At 39.5% G+C, this 16460-nt stretch overlaps 1 protein-coding gene across 1 annotated transcript in view; it reads right to left on the bottom strand.

Moving 5' to 3' along the window:
- LOC136838783 (transcriptional protein SWT1-like) overlaps positions 1-16114 on the bottom strand; it is a 32304-nt gene extending 16190 nt beyond the window's left edge. The window contains exons 1-2 of the mRNA XM_067104311.1: positions 15868-16114; positions 6437-8354 (exon numbers count right to left, since the gene is read on the bottom strand). Coding sequence (XP_066960412.1) covers positions 6437-8354; positions 15868-15872 — 1923 coding nt within the window. The 5' untranslated portion in view covers positions 15873-16114. The remainder of the gene's footprint in view (positions 1-6436; positions 8355-15867) is intronic.
- Between the last annotated feature and the right edge of the window lie 346 nt (positions 16115-16460).

Here is a 16460-nt window from a genome sequence, read left to right as displayed (position 1 = left end):
CTGTAATTGGGTCACACAAATTCTGATGCATGCTGTACAATACTGAGATATGAGAGAGAGAGAGAGAGAGAGAGAGAGAGAGAGAGAGAGAGAGAGAGAGAGAGAGAGAGATTAACAGCTCTCCTACGGCTGGCCTGAAGGATTAGACTTATTTTATTTGGCTAAGAACCAACTGGTTACCTAGCAACGGGACTTACAGCTTACTGTGGAATCCGAACCACATTATGAAGAGAAATTAATTTCTACCACCAGAAATAAATTCCTCTAATTCTTCATTGGCTGGTCGGAGAATCGAACGCTGGGCCAACAGCATGCTAGCCGAGAGCTCTACCCATCCCTCCAATGAAGAACTTACACAGAGAGAGAGAGAGAGAGAGAGAGAGAGAGAGAGAGAGAGAGAGAGAGAGAGAGAGAGAGAGAGAGCTTAACTACTGAGGTATCACTTACATTGAAGCCTAAACAGTAACATACACACACACCTTCATTTTTTTATTTATATTTTACACTTCTCTTTTGTATTTTTACTGTATTTTCTAATTTTTTTATTTTTTACAAACCAAAAGATAAACGCAATCATGTGCATAGGGTACATACATATGCACATACTCATTTGCAGCCACTGGTGAACTTGTTAGAGCTTGTTTTGTTTCGTTTTTACATGTATAATTTTCAACAGTTTATTAAAGGATACTTACACACTACTCTACTGTAACTTGTAATTAAATACAGAGAGAGAGAGAGAGAGAGAGAGAGAGAGAGAGGATGGATGGATGGATGGATGATATTTATGATATTTAGCAAAAGCCCAGGCACTGGGGCCAACAAGGCCATTCAGCGCCGTAATGGAAAGAAAATAAATTATGTTCAAGTTATGAATTCATGAAGGAAATGATTAATAAATAAAATGAAGTGATGTGACCAATAAATAAGGGTATGAAGTTTAATGAATGATGTGCTATATACAAAAAAAAAAAAAAATTAATGTCATTAAAATTCTACGTGATGTAATAAATTAAATAAAATTAAATATCGTTAAAAATTTTAATACACTTTAAAAAAGAGATGATAGCAGAAATATCTGCTTCATCTCCCAAAATATCAGACAGGGATTTACCCTGAAAATATCTCTCTCTTTGATTAAAATATCTGGGGCAGACCACCAGAATGTGCTCCACTGTTAGTGTCTCGTCACAGTAAGCACACTCTGGAGGGCTGCTTCCTTCTAAAATAAACTGATGGGTTAGACGAGTGTGCCCAATCCTTAATCTCGTTAAAATAACCTCTGTTCGTCTGTCAAGCTGGAATGACGAAGACCACGGTAGTACATTATCCCTAATATTTCTATATTTCTTATTATTGGCAAGAAGGGAGAAGTCCACCTTTCTTGCCATTTACTAAAACATAAGATCTAATGGGACCTTTTAGATCTGTATGAGGCACTTTTCTAAAAGAGGTTTCTGATAAAATACTAGCAGCTTTGGCTTCCCTGTCTGCCATCTCGTTTCCTTGAATCCCCACGTGAGAAGGGACCCAACAGAAAGAGACTGATTTACGTCGACAATATATACGAAAAAGCCACTCCTGAACTTTTTCAATTAATGGATGAAAGCTATTAAATTTTTAATAGCTTCTAAGGTGCTTCTAGAGTCTGAGTATATGACAAAATTAGAGTCACTACTTTGGTAAACTAAATCTAGGGCAGACACTACGGCTGTTAATTCGGCAGTAAATATTGATGCAGAGTCAGGTAATTTAGCTGTGTGCGCTGTATCACCAAGGATAACAGCAACCAACACCACTATCTGACTTAGATCCATCTGTATAAATTTTTGTAAAATTAGTATGGGTATCATCGTGCTCTAAGAATTTTCCCCTAATCTCTTCTACAGTGCAGTCCTTTTTGTTAAACAGTTTCTTACATATTGATGCTTCTGGGATAAGCCATGGAGGATTTACAGGATATTCTACTTCTAGGACTTTCTGGGATTTAAGGTGATTATTCCTAACATCCTCATTCAGTCGAATTTGGAATGGTTTAGAAGCTCTTGTACCAGAAAAACTTCGAGAGTCTGTTTCCTTTAGTGCTTGAAAGGAGGGATTTTTGGGAGCACTTTTCATTCTAGCCATGTATCGCAACCCTAGCTCTTGTCGACATAAATGCTTTCAACAGGCGAAGTTCTAAAAGCCCCTGAGCATATTCTCAACCCCATGTTGTGTACAACATCCTGTTCCTTTAGCTTGGTTTTACAGGCTGAGGAATAAATCTGACAGCCATAGTCTAACTTAGATCGACACAGAGAGTCATATAGCCTCAGAAGGGATTTCTTATCAGCCCCAACTAAATCCAGAGACAACCTTTAAAATATTCATAGATTGTTTAACATTAAACTTTAGGGCATTTATGTGGCTGGCCCATGTTAATTTATGGTCAATAGTCATCCCCAGAAATTTAACTTCACTCGTAAGGAAGGATGGACCCTTTTAAACTAAGTGTGGGAACCTCTTCCACACGCCGCACCTGGTGAATCTTACTGCAACTGTTTTGGAAGAGGAGAATTTGAAACCATTCTCATCAGCCCACTTAGTAATAGCATTAATAGACCTTTGCAAATGTTTACATACGGACAAGGAATCATATCCTGTGCAGTATATTGCAAGGTCATCGACAAAGCGAGCATTTAACAGGGGCGAGATTTTTTCAATCACACTATTTATTGCCACTGAAAAAGTGTTACACTTAAAACGCTTCCTTGGGGAACTCCTTCCTCCTGCATAAAAGGTTGGGAGAAGGAGTTTCCCACTCTTACCTTAAAAAAGTCTGTCTGATAAAAGGAATATATAAACCTGACCATTCTTCCACATATGCCCATCTTGTGCAATTGTTTCATGATGCCAATTCTCCAGGTAGTGTCATATGCTTTCTCCAAGTCAAAAATATGCCAATGGTCTGACACTTTTGGCGAATCCTTGCTGGATTTGGTTGGTCAGCCTCAGCAAGGGATCAAGGGTGGAGCGGTTTTTCTGAAACCAAATTGAAATGGCGATAGAAATCCTTTGGTCTCCAGGTGCCAAACCAGTCTAGTATTTATCATTTTCTCCATCAGCTTACATACACAGCTGGTAAGAGCTATTGGTCTATAGCTGGTGGCTTGGGAAGCATCTTTATTAGGCTTTTTAACGGGGACAATTATGGATATTTTCCAGTCCTTGGGTAAAATTCAGTTTCCCATATTTTGTTTATAATCTTCAGTAAATATTTTTGGCATCATCTGGGAGGTGTTTCAGCATTTCATATATGATTGTATCCTCACCTGGAGCTGTGGATTCACTTGAGGAGAGCGCCTCACGAAGTTCTCTTAGGAAAATTTGTAGTTGTATGGTTCAGATTTTCCCGAATCAAACTTCAGACACATTTCAGAATTCCTAATTCTTTGAAATTCTGGACAATAATTGTTAGGGCTGGAAACTTTAGAAAAGTGTTTCCTAGCTCATTGGCAACTTCAGTGGGCTCTGTGATTAGAGTGTCATTTATTTTTAATGAGGGCAATGGTGACGCTACAAATTTTCCACTCAGTTTCCTTATTTTGCGCCACACACCACTCTTAGTGGGGTCTTGGAGTTTATTCCATTAATATAGTAAAGCCAACATTCTCTTTGGCTTTCTTATAAAAGCGCCGCTGCTTGGCTAAAGCACGTTTGTAGATTAATTTAGACTGAGGGGAGCCACTAGTTTTGTAACATCTGTAGCATTTCCTAGTCACTTTTCTCAGAATACCACATGTCTTATTCCACCAGGGAACTGCAGGTCTACGAGGTTTGCCTTTTGTTTTTGGAATCGAGCTTTCAGCACTCTTCAAAGTAGATTCAATAAAGTAATCATAGGCATCTAGATGAGAATGAAAGGACTCAAACTCCCTATCTAGATTGACACCCTTACTAAATTTATCCCAGTCTGCGTCCTCTACCTTCCACTTAGGTAAAACTTCAGATGGAGCATTCAGAGCATATTTCAAATGGATCGGGTAGTGATCACTTCCATTTAAATCTTCATTAACAGACCAATTAAAATCAAGGTGGATACTAGTTGAAGAAATACTAAGGTCCAGTGCAGAGAAATGATTATCGTGAATGTTGTGGAAAGTCATTGACCCATTATTATACAGGGTAACATCATTCCTGTCAATAAGGTCTTCGATTAATTTCCCTTTACTATCTAAAAACCGACTTCCCCCAAAGGGGTTGTAGGCATTAAAATCACCTAGCAGAAGTAAAGGAGCTGGAAGTTGGTCAATTAACGACTGAATATCTCCAATGTTAAAATCAAGGTCTGGTGGAAGGTATAAGGAGCAGATTGTTATCCTCTTTTCCAAAATGACTGAAATAGCGACAGCTTGTAGTGTTGTATTTAATTGTATTGTGGAGTGCTGTAGACATTTATTAATAATAATTGCAGCACCTCCATGGGCACGATCACCAATTGGGGGATATGATTTAAATATTGAATAATTTAGTCCAGGATTATAAACAGAGTTGCCTAACATTGTTTCCTGTAGGCATATAATCCCTGGATTAAATTCATGCATTAAAACTTTAAGGTCTTCTGTACGGGCTCTGAGACCTTTACAGTTCCACTGAAGAATATCGAGCAAGAATGCTAAGGTGGTAAAATGTGCTACTTCCCACTCCTTGGAGGGGAAGTACTGTTCCTAGGGTGGAGTGGGAAATTCTCCTTTTTAAGAGATTGTTTTCTTAATCCCTTTTCATCTGAATTGGTGTTCAGGGTCTTTGGTTGATCTTCATATTTTTTATTATGAACCTGATGTTCAGAATTATTGCTGTGGTTCTGTGCACCACTAATCCTATTTGTCTTAGGGCGGCAAGACTGAACTGAACTCAGATGTTTTTGTTCTGAAACTACTTTTGGAACCACCTTTCTAGGAGGAGAGATGTCTTCCAAAACACTGAACCCATTTGAAGTTTTTATTATAAAATTATCATTATTTGGGAACTATTTCTTGTCTGCGTTTCTTGGTAGTTACAACCGTAGTTTTATTATTATTTTGTTTGTGGCTGTGGCGATTGATGGCTCTGAACTAGCTCTATCTAATTGGGATTGTTCCTTTAGCTTATTTTGGTTTGAAGTATTTTCAGAATAGAGAGAGAGAGAGAGAGAGAGAGAGAGAGAGAGAGAGAGAGAGAATCTGAGATTTGACATGCCATGTGCAAGAGAACCTAGATACTATACGGGCTTTGAGTGAAGAGTAATTCAAATAGATTTAAGCGCTGCTTCTGATTTAGTAAATCACAATGCACTTACTTATAAGACTTCAGAATCTTGGAGTAGGTGATATGTTTTAGGTTTATTTAAAGATTTCCTTACAGGTAGGCAGCAGCAAGTTGCTGTTGATGGGATCTTTAGTGAACCAAGACCTATCATGTCTGGCATTTCACAGGATAGTGTTCTTGGCCCACTGTTATTTTGTCTCCTGGGGTAGTCTCAAGAGTAGTATCAACAGAAACCGGGAAGGTGTGGAGTGAAGCATAAACAGTGGGGAAGGCAGATGCACCAATAGTAGCACCATGAACTAAAAGAGCAAGTTATCATTGTCTGCTCTGCATGTACCCAGCTTAGACTAAGGAAGGGAAGGCCCGGTAGACACTATCCCAATAGCACTGGCTGCGTTCAAGGTAGCCCCAGTAATGGGAAAGGATGATATTGGTGGTGTTTCAGAAGGCACTGATGAAATTTTCTGGTGTTACTGCCTCAATTTGTGTCTCTTCCACGGACTGACTCCTCTCAACCATATAAATCATACAAGCAAAATGAAGGTTTATCATTGACAGGTAGCATAACCTAGCATACTTGCATTTGCACCCTGGCCATTTGATGTTCATTCTTCATTAGGAAGGATTATTCTGGCACCATCATTGTTAGCATAACCATAATAAGCACAATTCCCTTACAAACCAAAGCAATCAAGTAGCCTAAATACTCAAGTTTCAACAACAGTCATGACAAGCAGGGTAGTCCAGTATATATTTCTGCACAGCAAGGCAGCTGAAGACAATGTGGTGCTGCATACCGAGTGGTATTTTTCTACCACTAGTTAACTAACTTGTTACCAAGCTTAAAGAACCAAACCAGGTTTTGCCAAAGGTAATCCATATAAAAAAGGAAGTTTGTATCTTCATAGGAGCAAAATGCCAGGTTAGAGCAGGTGAGTAGGGTCCTCTTCCCACTCACCCACCAACCTCCAATTAACCATGTCATTACAGTGTTTCAATGACCATTTCCAGCTCACACTGAGGAATACTTCTATAACTTGAAAGGTAATGGTTTGTATTCCCATAAGAACGAACACATACTGTACTACACAACCTTGAGTTTTAAACATTACGTACGTAAGTTCATGAACATATGTAAAATAATACTTACCCTTCTAGAGTTTTGGGATACAGTTCTCAGGTAATCGTCATAATTCTGGCCTACAACTTGAGTATCGTTGTTCTCAAAGTACCTGTTGCACCAGCAAATGGCTTTTTTACTAGCATTACCCACAGACATACTTTTCTTCAAACCATCAAGTTCTTGTAAAACAACATATGGTATAACTATAATAACTGGCTTTCCATCAATTTCTACGGTCTTTAACTTTTCAAGGAATTTCAAATCACGTAAAAGAACATTAGTATCTACAACATAATAAACAGAATTTGTACTCTTGTCAAAATCGTGGCACAAAGATTTTCTATCACAAAGAGAAAGGTTTGTGTTTTCACGGAATGAAGCAATTTCACTGATAATTTCCTGAATCTCTACTTCCATGTCATCATCTTCAATTGCTTCAACTGTAGGTAGCACTTCACTGGGGTACTTCTTTTCATCAGTTTTGTCTACTAGGTCAATTAATTCCTGGTTTATCTTTTTATCATCTATACTGTATGCTCCACTTCCTTTATTACCCTCACATTCTTCATTATCTAATATGTCTGAAAATAGTGGCTTGTTCTGTTTATGCAGGCTCTGTTTTCTTTTCTTGAATTCAATTACTGAAGTGATGGGCTGACATGATTCTGAACTTTCTACCATTTTCATATGCTTGTAAACATACATTCTATCACCATACTTGGGCTTCCTTTCTTTTGTACCCTCTTCACCCTTCTCTGAATACTTCTCATTGCTGTAAACAGGCATGCTCTTGCCATACTTGGGTCTACTTGGATGTTCAGTCTCCTCATTATCACTATCTATATAACTGCTAAGACTGTAAACAGGTATTTTGTCATCATGCACAAGCTTACTTGGCTTATTGGTTCCCTCTTCATCACTAGATCCATAATTTGAATCAACCAACGCCTTCAATAATTTCGTAGCTTTAGTTTCAGCTGGCTTTTTCTTGGGAATTCTGAAGCTAGACAATCTCAAGCATTTTTCTTTGCTCTGAGATGAATCCTTGGATGTATCTTGTAAATGGTCTGTTTTCTTGTTTTCTTCTATGTTCTCTCCTACAGTGTGGGTTTTACTTTTTATGGCTGTTGCAAGAAGACTTCCCTTTCTTGGGGCAGAACAACTTGATTTAGACCATTTCACAGTTTTGGCCAACTTCTGAAAGGCTAAGATACTAGGATGTATAGCTGGCTTGGATTTTCCTGTTTCTGAAGGCTTTATAGCAATAACTTTCACTTCATTATCAATTTTGCCTTTGTTAATGGGATTCACACTAAATCTGATAGGTTTTCTGTTGCTATCTAGTAAATTTACCAAATTAACTTTTCCTTCATCTTTATCATTAAGACTAGTGGTTTTTTCTAAATTTTCAGGTGACTTGGAACCAGTAACAGATTTACAGAAAGACTCTTTTTCAGTGTTACTGCAGTCTTCCTTTGCTGTATCATCAAGTTTAGGAGAGACAACTGATGAAATTTCCTTAACCTTTTGCTTTTTTTTACGTTTCTTTTGTCTTTTCTTAATCTTAACTTTTATTTTGTTAGCTTCATCCAAATCTGCTACCCTGGCCTTCTTTCTTGAAGTCTCTTTAGCACTTTGCTTGTCAACATCAGGTTTTTCCATAGATGAAGACCCTGTACTTTGTCTTTTATCTCCAATTTCTGCCAGGTATTTCATTTCACCATTTATGTTTCTTTTAACAATTACAGGAGCAGCTTCTACAACAATACCGGTCTTGGTATTTGAGTCCTCATTCTTCTTAAATTGTTCAGTCGGAAGGGTCCAGGAACATTCACAGTTCACTAAGTTGACATAATGAGCCATACCAGGTTTCTTTTTTGACATTTTCTTTACCAATGGTTTGGGAACATTAGGGTCACTATCAAAGGATGCCATGGCAATCAATCTGAAAAACAAAAGGACAACTATAAAAGCACAAGTCTTCTGTATAGACATAATCAAAGCTCAAAACAGAATTCTAACAATTCAAACTGACCAACCTCTTACTGTACTTACATCATACTGTCTCAAATGGTAGACATTACCCAAGAATAGACCAAATTTAAAAGATAATTTGCATTTTTCCCCCATAATACAAACCAAAGCCTTTTATATACAGTAGGAGTATTTCTGGTGCCAACAGGAAATAGTTATTAAAGCTTGGTAACATGGGTGTTAAGTGTCAAGAAAGTTAGTGACAGGGCACCCCTCATGCACCTGTTAGTGACAAAGCAATTTTTCCTTAAGCAAACAGTAATTTTGCTTGGCTGACTGGACATGGATTATGAAGAATACTAACCACTGCCTTTTATATGAGACCTACTGCTGAGGTGGGAGGAGTGTATCACGGAATTTACTGGCACTGTTACATATATGGTGAGGAACATGGGGGTTGTGAACCTCAGCCATGTCCCATGAGTCCCTCCTCAAGGCAAACGACTGGAGGGACTGTTAAAACACATCCAAAATTGTCAGATTCCTAGTTATATGAATGTAGGGGAAGGCTGCCTTCTGTAACTCCAACAGAGACTTGAATAGGGATGCAAATGTTGCCAGGACCATGTGGCAGGGATGCAAAGGTCACAAGGAAGGATACAGGGAATCCTGTCTTTCCTGTTAGAGAACAGGGAACCAACACAAGGAAGGGTGCAAAGGATGGGAAGGCACCTGGAATCCAAGGCATCCCTTTGCCAACCCAAGCCCAACCTTGTACCTTAGGCAAGATGCAAATTTGTCCGAAAGAAGCTGGGAAAACTAAAGTCAGGATCCTGTCCCTGATAACCAAAATTTGAAGTTTGCCTGAATAGGGTTAAATGTAACTTCATGCCCTGGGTGCTAATCAGTGGAAAACATGTCTCTCCTTTGCACACACACACACAAAAAATCCATTTAAAGGACAGGGGGTTAAAAGGGTAATTGCCAAGCTCCCACTGCAGTGGGCCAAGAATGGAATTCCAGCCATTCAATCTGAAACTTAAATAAGAGATGGTTGTGAATCCTTTCAAAAATCACAGAGAGAAAAATAAGGTGTGGTAGCTCAAGGCCAGAACAAAAGGAATCCTGACAAATTACCAATTCCTGGATCAAGCTAAAAGAAACTCATGAGGACATGAGCTCCTGCAGGGCCATCAATGTTCGTTGCAATGTCTCATGTTGTTTTTTTTCTATGATGCATAGAAAGGGAAAAACAGACAAACAGCCAAAAACATGCAAGGAAGCATTTTCTCAGCAAACAAGGAAACATATGAATGAGAGAGAGAGAGTTGGGTGAGGGGTATTCTTGAGGTGTGACAGTAGTTGGATGAATATACTCCCACTCACCCAAAATAACCACCAGTTAACTAAATGTTCAATGAATTTCTCCCAGCTCACAATGAAGGGCTCTTCTATCTTAAAGATGGTGGTTTGTACTTCCACTGGAAGAGAGAGTTTCAACTTGGCCTAAAATGAAGCGCAGCAATAAGTTTTCAGTAGACAACAGTTGAAGAAAAAATACTTAAGAGATGGCAGGTGAGTGGGGGAAATCCCACATTCCCCTATCATCAAGATTCAACATCTGTGTCTAGGATGCCCTAAGGAATAATCCTACATGAAAGGTGATGGTTTGTATTTCTATATGAACATAAGAAGGCACTCATTTGAAGATTTACAGACAGGATGTCAGTGGTAAGGTTTCAAAGACCTATTTATACTTTCTACAGAAGGAAGAAGGGGCAGAGTAAGAGAAGAAAGAGCTTGTAAGCAAGGAGGATGAAGGTATGCGCTTGCATTTTTTCCATCTACAAGTCTTCCTCTGCTACAGTGGAAGTGTTGAAGTGGGTAGTAGAGTGGTAGAAGTACAACCTGAGCTTGACACTGTGGAGTTATCTCCATTTGTGGATGACTGCTCCAGAAGGATCTCTAGTGTCAGGTTCCTTTGCAGAAACAGCAGCAAAAGATGGCTACCTAAGAATACAGAGAGAAGCATGACAAGTGGTGACCAACCATGAACACATGCTGCTGTCTCACTTATGGAGATCATGGTATGTACACCTCAGTTGGGACTGTTGGAGAGCCTAGGGTGTTTGCTTACCCCTTTGGCAAGCAGAAGGTAAGGAGGAAGGAGTTGAACAGGTTCACTATTATCAAAGGCAGGGTAATCCCCTTTGAAGAAGTCAATAAAAATCTTCTGGCTTTACTCTGATGTCAATAAAAATCTTCTGGTTTTACTCTGATGCTGCCAAATGCTCTCAACACAAAGGAGACCAGCAAGCACACTCCTCTTAGGAACTACCACTGGCTACATTAACATCTAAGACAACATGCCCAAACACTGGCTGGTGATAATGCAGAATAGCTTTGCAAGTTGTTTTGCAATGCACCATGTCATGCTGGATGGGGTGAAGGGTTAGGATAGGTTAGGTCAAGGGAAGCTAGACTAGGTTGCATCCAGGTTGAAAAATGAATTTGATCTGTTTTTAAGGGGCACACCAATGCCATAAGGTCCCATTATAAAGTAGGTGAGCATTGCTACCTTAGACGGAAGGGATTTGCTTCAAATTTTGCCACTTCTTAAATGACTAATATTGAAAATACATGCGTAAAGAAAAAAAAATCTGACCTATAAGTTTATAAATTTTACAACTGAAAAAACCTGTCATTTTTCATAATTAGTATATATAAAAAATTTGCTATCAAAATTGACAAATTTTAAAGTAATCTGTATTTTCCCTAACATACAAGCCTGAGGTCTTCACATTGGAAATACCTTGAGCGCAGCTGAAAACCGGCCATTTAATTCTAACGAGGTTGTTAGGTGGTTAACTACCAGGGATAGGGTGGGGAGTCCCACCATTCCACCAGGCAATGCATTCACTTACCTTCTGGCCCAGTACTACAAGAGGACTCGACAGCTCAGGCCTGGGTGTCGGCAACTCTTCGTTAGTACTGGCTCAACCAAGAAAGAGGTGTCCAAGAACACCATTTCTTTCTGGCTTCAGGAGACAATCAAATGGGTGTACACTATGTCTGACAAAGTGGAAGACAGTATGTTCCAGGCCAGAGCTCATGAGGTCAGGGACATTGGTCTGTCGCTCATATTCAGGAAGAACCTGTCCGTTCATCAGGTGCTGAAGGCAAGAGGGTGGTCGTGGCAGACCACATTCACCTCCTCCTACCTGCTGGACATTTGCTCAACAAGTTGTGCAGCTTATCCAGTTCCCCTAGTGGGACAGGTAGCATCTCGCCTAAGATATACGGATATGAAAGAGAGTGTGAGTGTGTGTGACTGGCCTCCTCCCTATCTCTCATACCCCTCCTTTCCCCACAGGCAGAGGATTGGTTGGCGAGCCGTCATGTGCTGGAACGGGCTTAGATGCAGGTGAATTACATTTCCGAGCATCCTTTTTATTATCTAATGTACTGTAGATTAATAGGAGCAGGTTCTACCCTCTCTCTAGCAAGAGGAGAGAGGGGCTGACAATAAAACAAACCCATTGGTTATCTCTAGCTTTAATGTCTCTGACATTAAAGGTTCATCCAGACCTTTTTTGAACAATGATGCTTCTCAGACCCATCCACTTGAAAGGCCCAAAAGTCTGGCAGTTGAACACTCATATGTTCAACAGGTCAGAGGCATGGGACGCCTTCCTTTGCTCTACACAGCCAGAAAAAGAGGCCCAGTCGGTTCAGAAGCTTACTCAGAATCCTCCCACCAAAAAGTAAGTCTTCCACATGTAAAGACTTAGGGTTTGTGTTCGTGTAGGAACAAATAAAAAATTTTTAAGTAATTTGCATTTTTCCTAACATACAAACCTGAGGTCTTCACATATGGAAACACCTTCAGCGCAGCTGGAAACCGGCCATTCAATTCTAACAAGGTTGTTAGGTAGTTAACTACCCTGGGTAGGGTGGGGAGTCCCACCATTCCACTTGCTAATGCATTCACTTACCTTCTGGCCCAGGTATCAGAAAGAGGGGTGGCTTCAGGTGGGCAGTATATTTAAAGACCTTTAAAGATTAAGCCATTCTGCACAGTAAACTCATCCCTAGCAGAGAAATATGGAATCAGACTTGTTGGTATTTGATCCTTTGCCTTTGGCCATCCATACATAATTACATCGGCCAACTGTTTCAAAAGTTTCATCCTGTCTGGTAGCTTCATGAATTTTGTTTAATTGCTCCTCTCTAATGGGTGAGTATGAGACCATGTTAATTGCTTCAAAATCATTACCACCCTCATTACTTGGTAAGTAAGATCTAGGTAACAAGTCAGCTACATACACTTCTTTACCAGATGTGTACTTGAGCTCAATCTCTTGTTGTGCTCTTAAAAGCATCCCCTGTAACCTCTTAAGAACTCTGTACGGTCCGAGAACATTTTAGTCCTGCTACCATATGTATACCAATAAAATTTCTTTAAGGCAAAGACAAGAGCTAGCATTTCTTTTTCTAACTGCGCATAACACCTTTCTGTTGGTGTCAGCGCCCTACCAACATACGACAGAGGGCTTCCATCCTGCAGCAGCACTGCGCCAAGTTCAGATTGACTTGCATCACACTGAATTTCAAGAGACTTAGATGGGTTGAAATAAGAGACAACAGGGCCTTAGTGACTAGGTCTTTTACTTTTTGGAATGCTAGCCTTTGTTCTTCTTTCCATTCCCATATAACATCTTTCTTTGTTAAATGTCTTACTGGTTCCATTACATCTGAAAGGTGCGGAAGAAATTTTGCCAAACAGTTAAACCATCCCATTCAACCTGAACACTTCAGTAATGTTGGTTGGGGCAGGCTTCTTTATAATGGACTCCACCTTAGAAGGGTCTGCTTTTAAACCACAGGCAGTAACTTTATGATCAAGATAAGTTATCTCAGATTTGCGTAGTTCTACCTTATCTTTATTCAATTTTATTCCGTGCTCGCGACAGCAATAAAATAGCAATTTCAACTTGCGTTCATGGTCCATCACAGCATCTTTCTCAGATTCTCCATTACCATAAACAAGAACATCATCTGCTATACATACAACACTAAGTAAATTGAAACTTTTTTTTGAAAGATCTCATTATTATTGCAAGACCAAATGGTAACCGTAGCCAACGAAATCTCCCAAAAGGTGTTTGAAATGTTGTCAGCATGCTGGATTCATGATCTACTGTACAATACCAATATCCATTACGTAAGTCAAAGCGTGAGAATACTTTGGCCTTACTCAGTTCAGGCAGAATGTCATCCATAATAGGAAGAGGGTGCAATTCTCTTTCAAGAGCATTACTCAATTGTTGGGGTCATTATATAGCCTAACATCCCCTGTTTTCTTTGATGCAACCACCATCCTGCTTACCTATGGATGACCTTTTTGCCTTTCTAAGTCGAACAACTTTTGTTTGATTTTTGTCTTCAAGCTAATAGGTACACAACAACTGGAAATTGCTACTGATTTGACATTTTCATCAATAGTTGAATGAATATTGCCTGGTAGTTCACCAAGACCATCAGCAAAAACATCAGCATAATCAGAAAATACATCTGTAATACAACAAATGTTCTCATAATTAAGAGAAATCAACCCCATCTCTTCTGAAGCTTGCCTGCCTAACAGAGGCATAAAGTCTTGCTCTACGACTACAAATTCAAGAGTATTTTTTCCTATTTTTGCAGTTCCTAATGCTTATTCTACATTTGCCAACTGGATTTATTGTACTAGAGTTTCACACTTGCAGTTGGGTATCATAAGGGTCAAGACAACAATCGGAAACATATCGAAGTGGTATGATGTTGACACTTGGGGCGCAATCAATTTGAAACTTTACGGTGTTGTCACCAATCTGCATTAGCGCAAATATACACTTAGGTATGGGCTTGGATTTGCCTTTAAGATTTACTTTCATTACGTACTCCTCTGACGAATCACTTTCATTAGCATGCCTCATCAGTAACATCATCACTAACGGCATGCAACTTACTGGCCACTGAACGTTTACCTGAAACTTTCCTCGCTTGTATGCACTCAGGCCCAAAATGGTTCCTCTCCTTGCAGTAACCCAGGTTTTCTTGTAAGCTGTAAGCTGGACACTTCCCAATGTCCAAGATGTGATTGTTACCTCAATAACGGCACCTGTCCACTGACTTGACTTTGGTTGTAGGCCTATCAGTTGTCTGCTCCTCTTGATCACTAACCTAGACTTGCTGGTAGTCTTTTGCACTTTGTTGATAGCTGCGGCATCCTCATTTTCACTACGGGTATTGGACATCTGCTTCTTGGATTCATGTGAATGACAAATCAAAGGAGCATCTGCTAAACTAAGCGTTCATGTAAAAATTTCTCCCTAAGCCTGTCTTCAATGCAGCCAAACACCAACTGGTCTTGGAGGGAATCATCTCTTTCAGCACCACAGTCGCAGTTCTTCACCAGTGTTTTTAGCCTAGTCACAAATGTGTCTAGTGATTAACCAGAATCCTGCTTGCAATTTCTAAACCTATATTGTGCAGTAATTATTAGCTTCCTTGGTGCAAAGTATGCATCAAACTTTGAAATCACAGTATCTAACATTCTGAGGGGTTAATAGTGACACCATTAGCATCGCCAGTTGATGGCCTGAAATCTAGGTTATTGTAAATCCTCAGCTCATCCCCTCCTTAAGTAAGCAACCTATTATAAAAGGAACTATACTAACCTAACGTATCCTAACCTACCCTAATCTTGCAGGCTGTGTTGCTTACCTGGGGGCTCCGCCCCTCGGTGAAGGAAACTCCACTTTTTACCAAAAGCTCCCCTATAACACTATGTATATGGAATGGCATTCTAGGATGGCCAGCATACAAAAACATATCAGTTCTGATGTTAACTGCAAGTTAATTACAATCGACCGACAAAAAATAAAGGTAAATTGTTAATAAGCAACCAAAATACTAGAGGAAACGTCAATTTCCAAGGTAGGGTAATACCCAAAGCAGAGGATCCCCATAGTCCTACCACGGATCCATTCTTCTAGGGTGGCCATCGTAACATTAGTCTTGTCACTGTGTGTAATTGGCTACCTATGGTTCGTGTACTTGGGTACAAATTAAAGCACTAAAAATTCCATACAGCTTAGCAAGGCTATGCTATGCCTAACATGTTCATGTCTAAATGCTTCCGACAACGATACCTTTTTTTCTAGGCTACGACAGGCCTAGGATATCCTCTATCCTGCTAGGCTAAACTAGGATAGGGGTAAAACGAGCTAATCTAAAGAGTTATTACACCCTTAAATAACGTCAGAAAATATTTAGGCTACGCCTTGGTTTTACAGTTGAGCCTACGGTAGGTCACAGCGTCAGTAGGCCTACGCTATTGGAAACAGCCTAGGCCTAACCAGCAAGACCTCGCTTATTTTGGCCTTATAATAAATATGGAATTCACAAGGAAAGCAACATAAGCTTCGGTGTAGACTCACCTCATAAGTCTATCATAAAAGCATGTGGGAGTCAAGTGGCGATGTCATAAACGAGTTCCACACTTGACAAAACTAAGGTCTTCCATAGTTGGACTCTGTCCGTCTGTCGTTGACTTGGGAATGGAGATACACGTTTTCTCGTTGTTACTTGTTAGTATAGTTTCTCGTTTTCCTTTGAAAATTGACAGTTCTTTTAAGACAGAGGTCGAATGTCACGATTACCTTAGTTCACAACATAAAAAGTAAAGCAAAATACTAAAACAAAAATGTAACACAAAAAATGTAAAACAAAATACTAAAAAAAATACTATAATAAAAATGTACTGTATATCAAAATACTAAAACAAAAGTGTAAAACAATATCCTAAAATAAAAAATATATAATTACTAACACAAATATAAATCGATACTAAAAAAAAATAAATAAAACAAAAGGATCATGTCAAGATTAGCGACCCCATACATCTCCATGTCAAGAACAGCGAACCCAATGATCCCCATGTAAAGAATGGCCAACCCTTTCCGGTTCGAACTCCCATTCCACATGAAGGCTAGTACTAAACACAGCGAAACAGTGATGCATCTACACTGTT

The sequence above is a fragment of the Macrobrachium rosenbergii genome, chromosome 5 (assembly GCF_040412425.1).
Source record: "Macrobrachium rosenbergii isolate ZJJX-2024 chromosome 5, ASM4041242v1, whole genome shotgun sequence".
NCBI classification, from domain to species: domain Eukaryota; kingdom Metazoa; phylum Arthropoda; class Malacostraca; order Decapoda; family Palaemonidae; genus Macrobrachium; species Macrobrachium rosenbergii.
The sequence above is the reverse complement of the archived record's forward strand: the minus strand, read 5'-3'. Positions and strand labels throughout refer to the sequence as shown.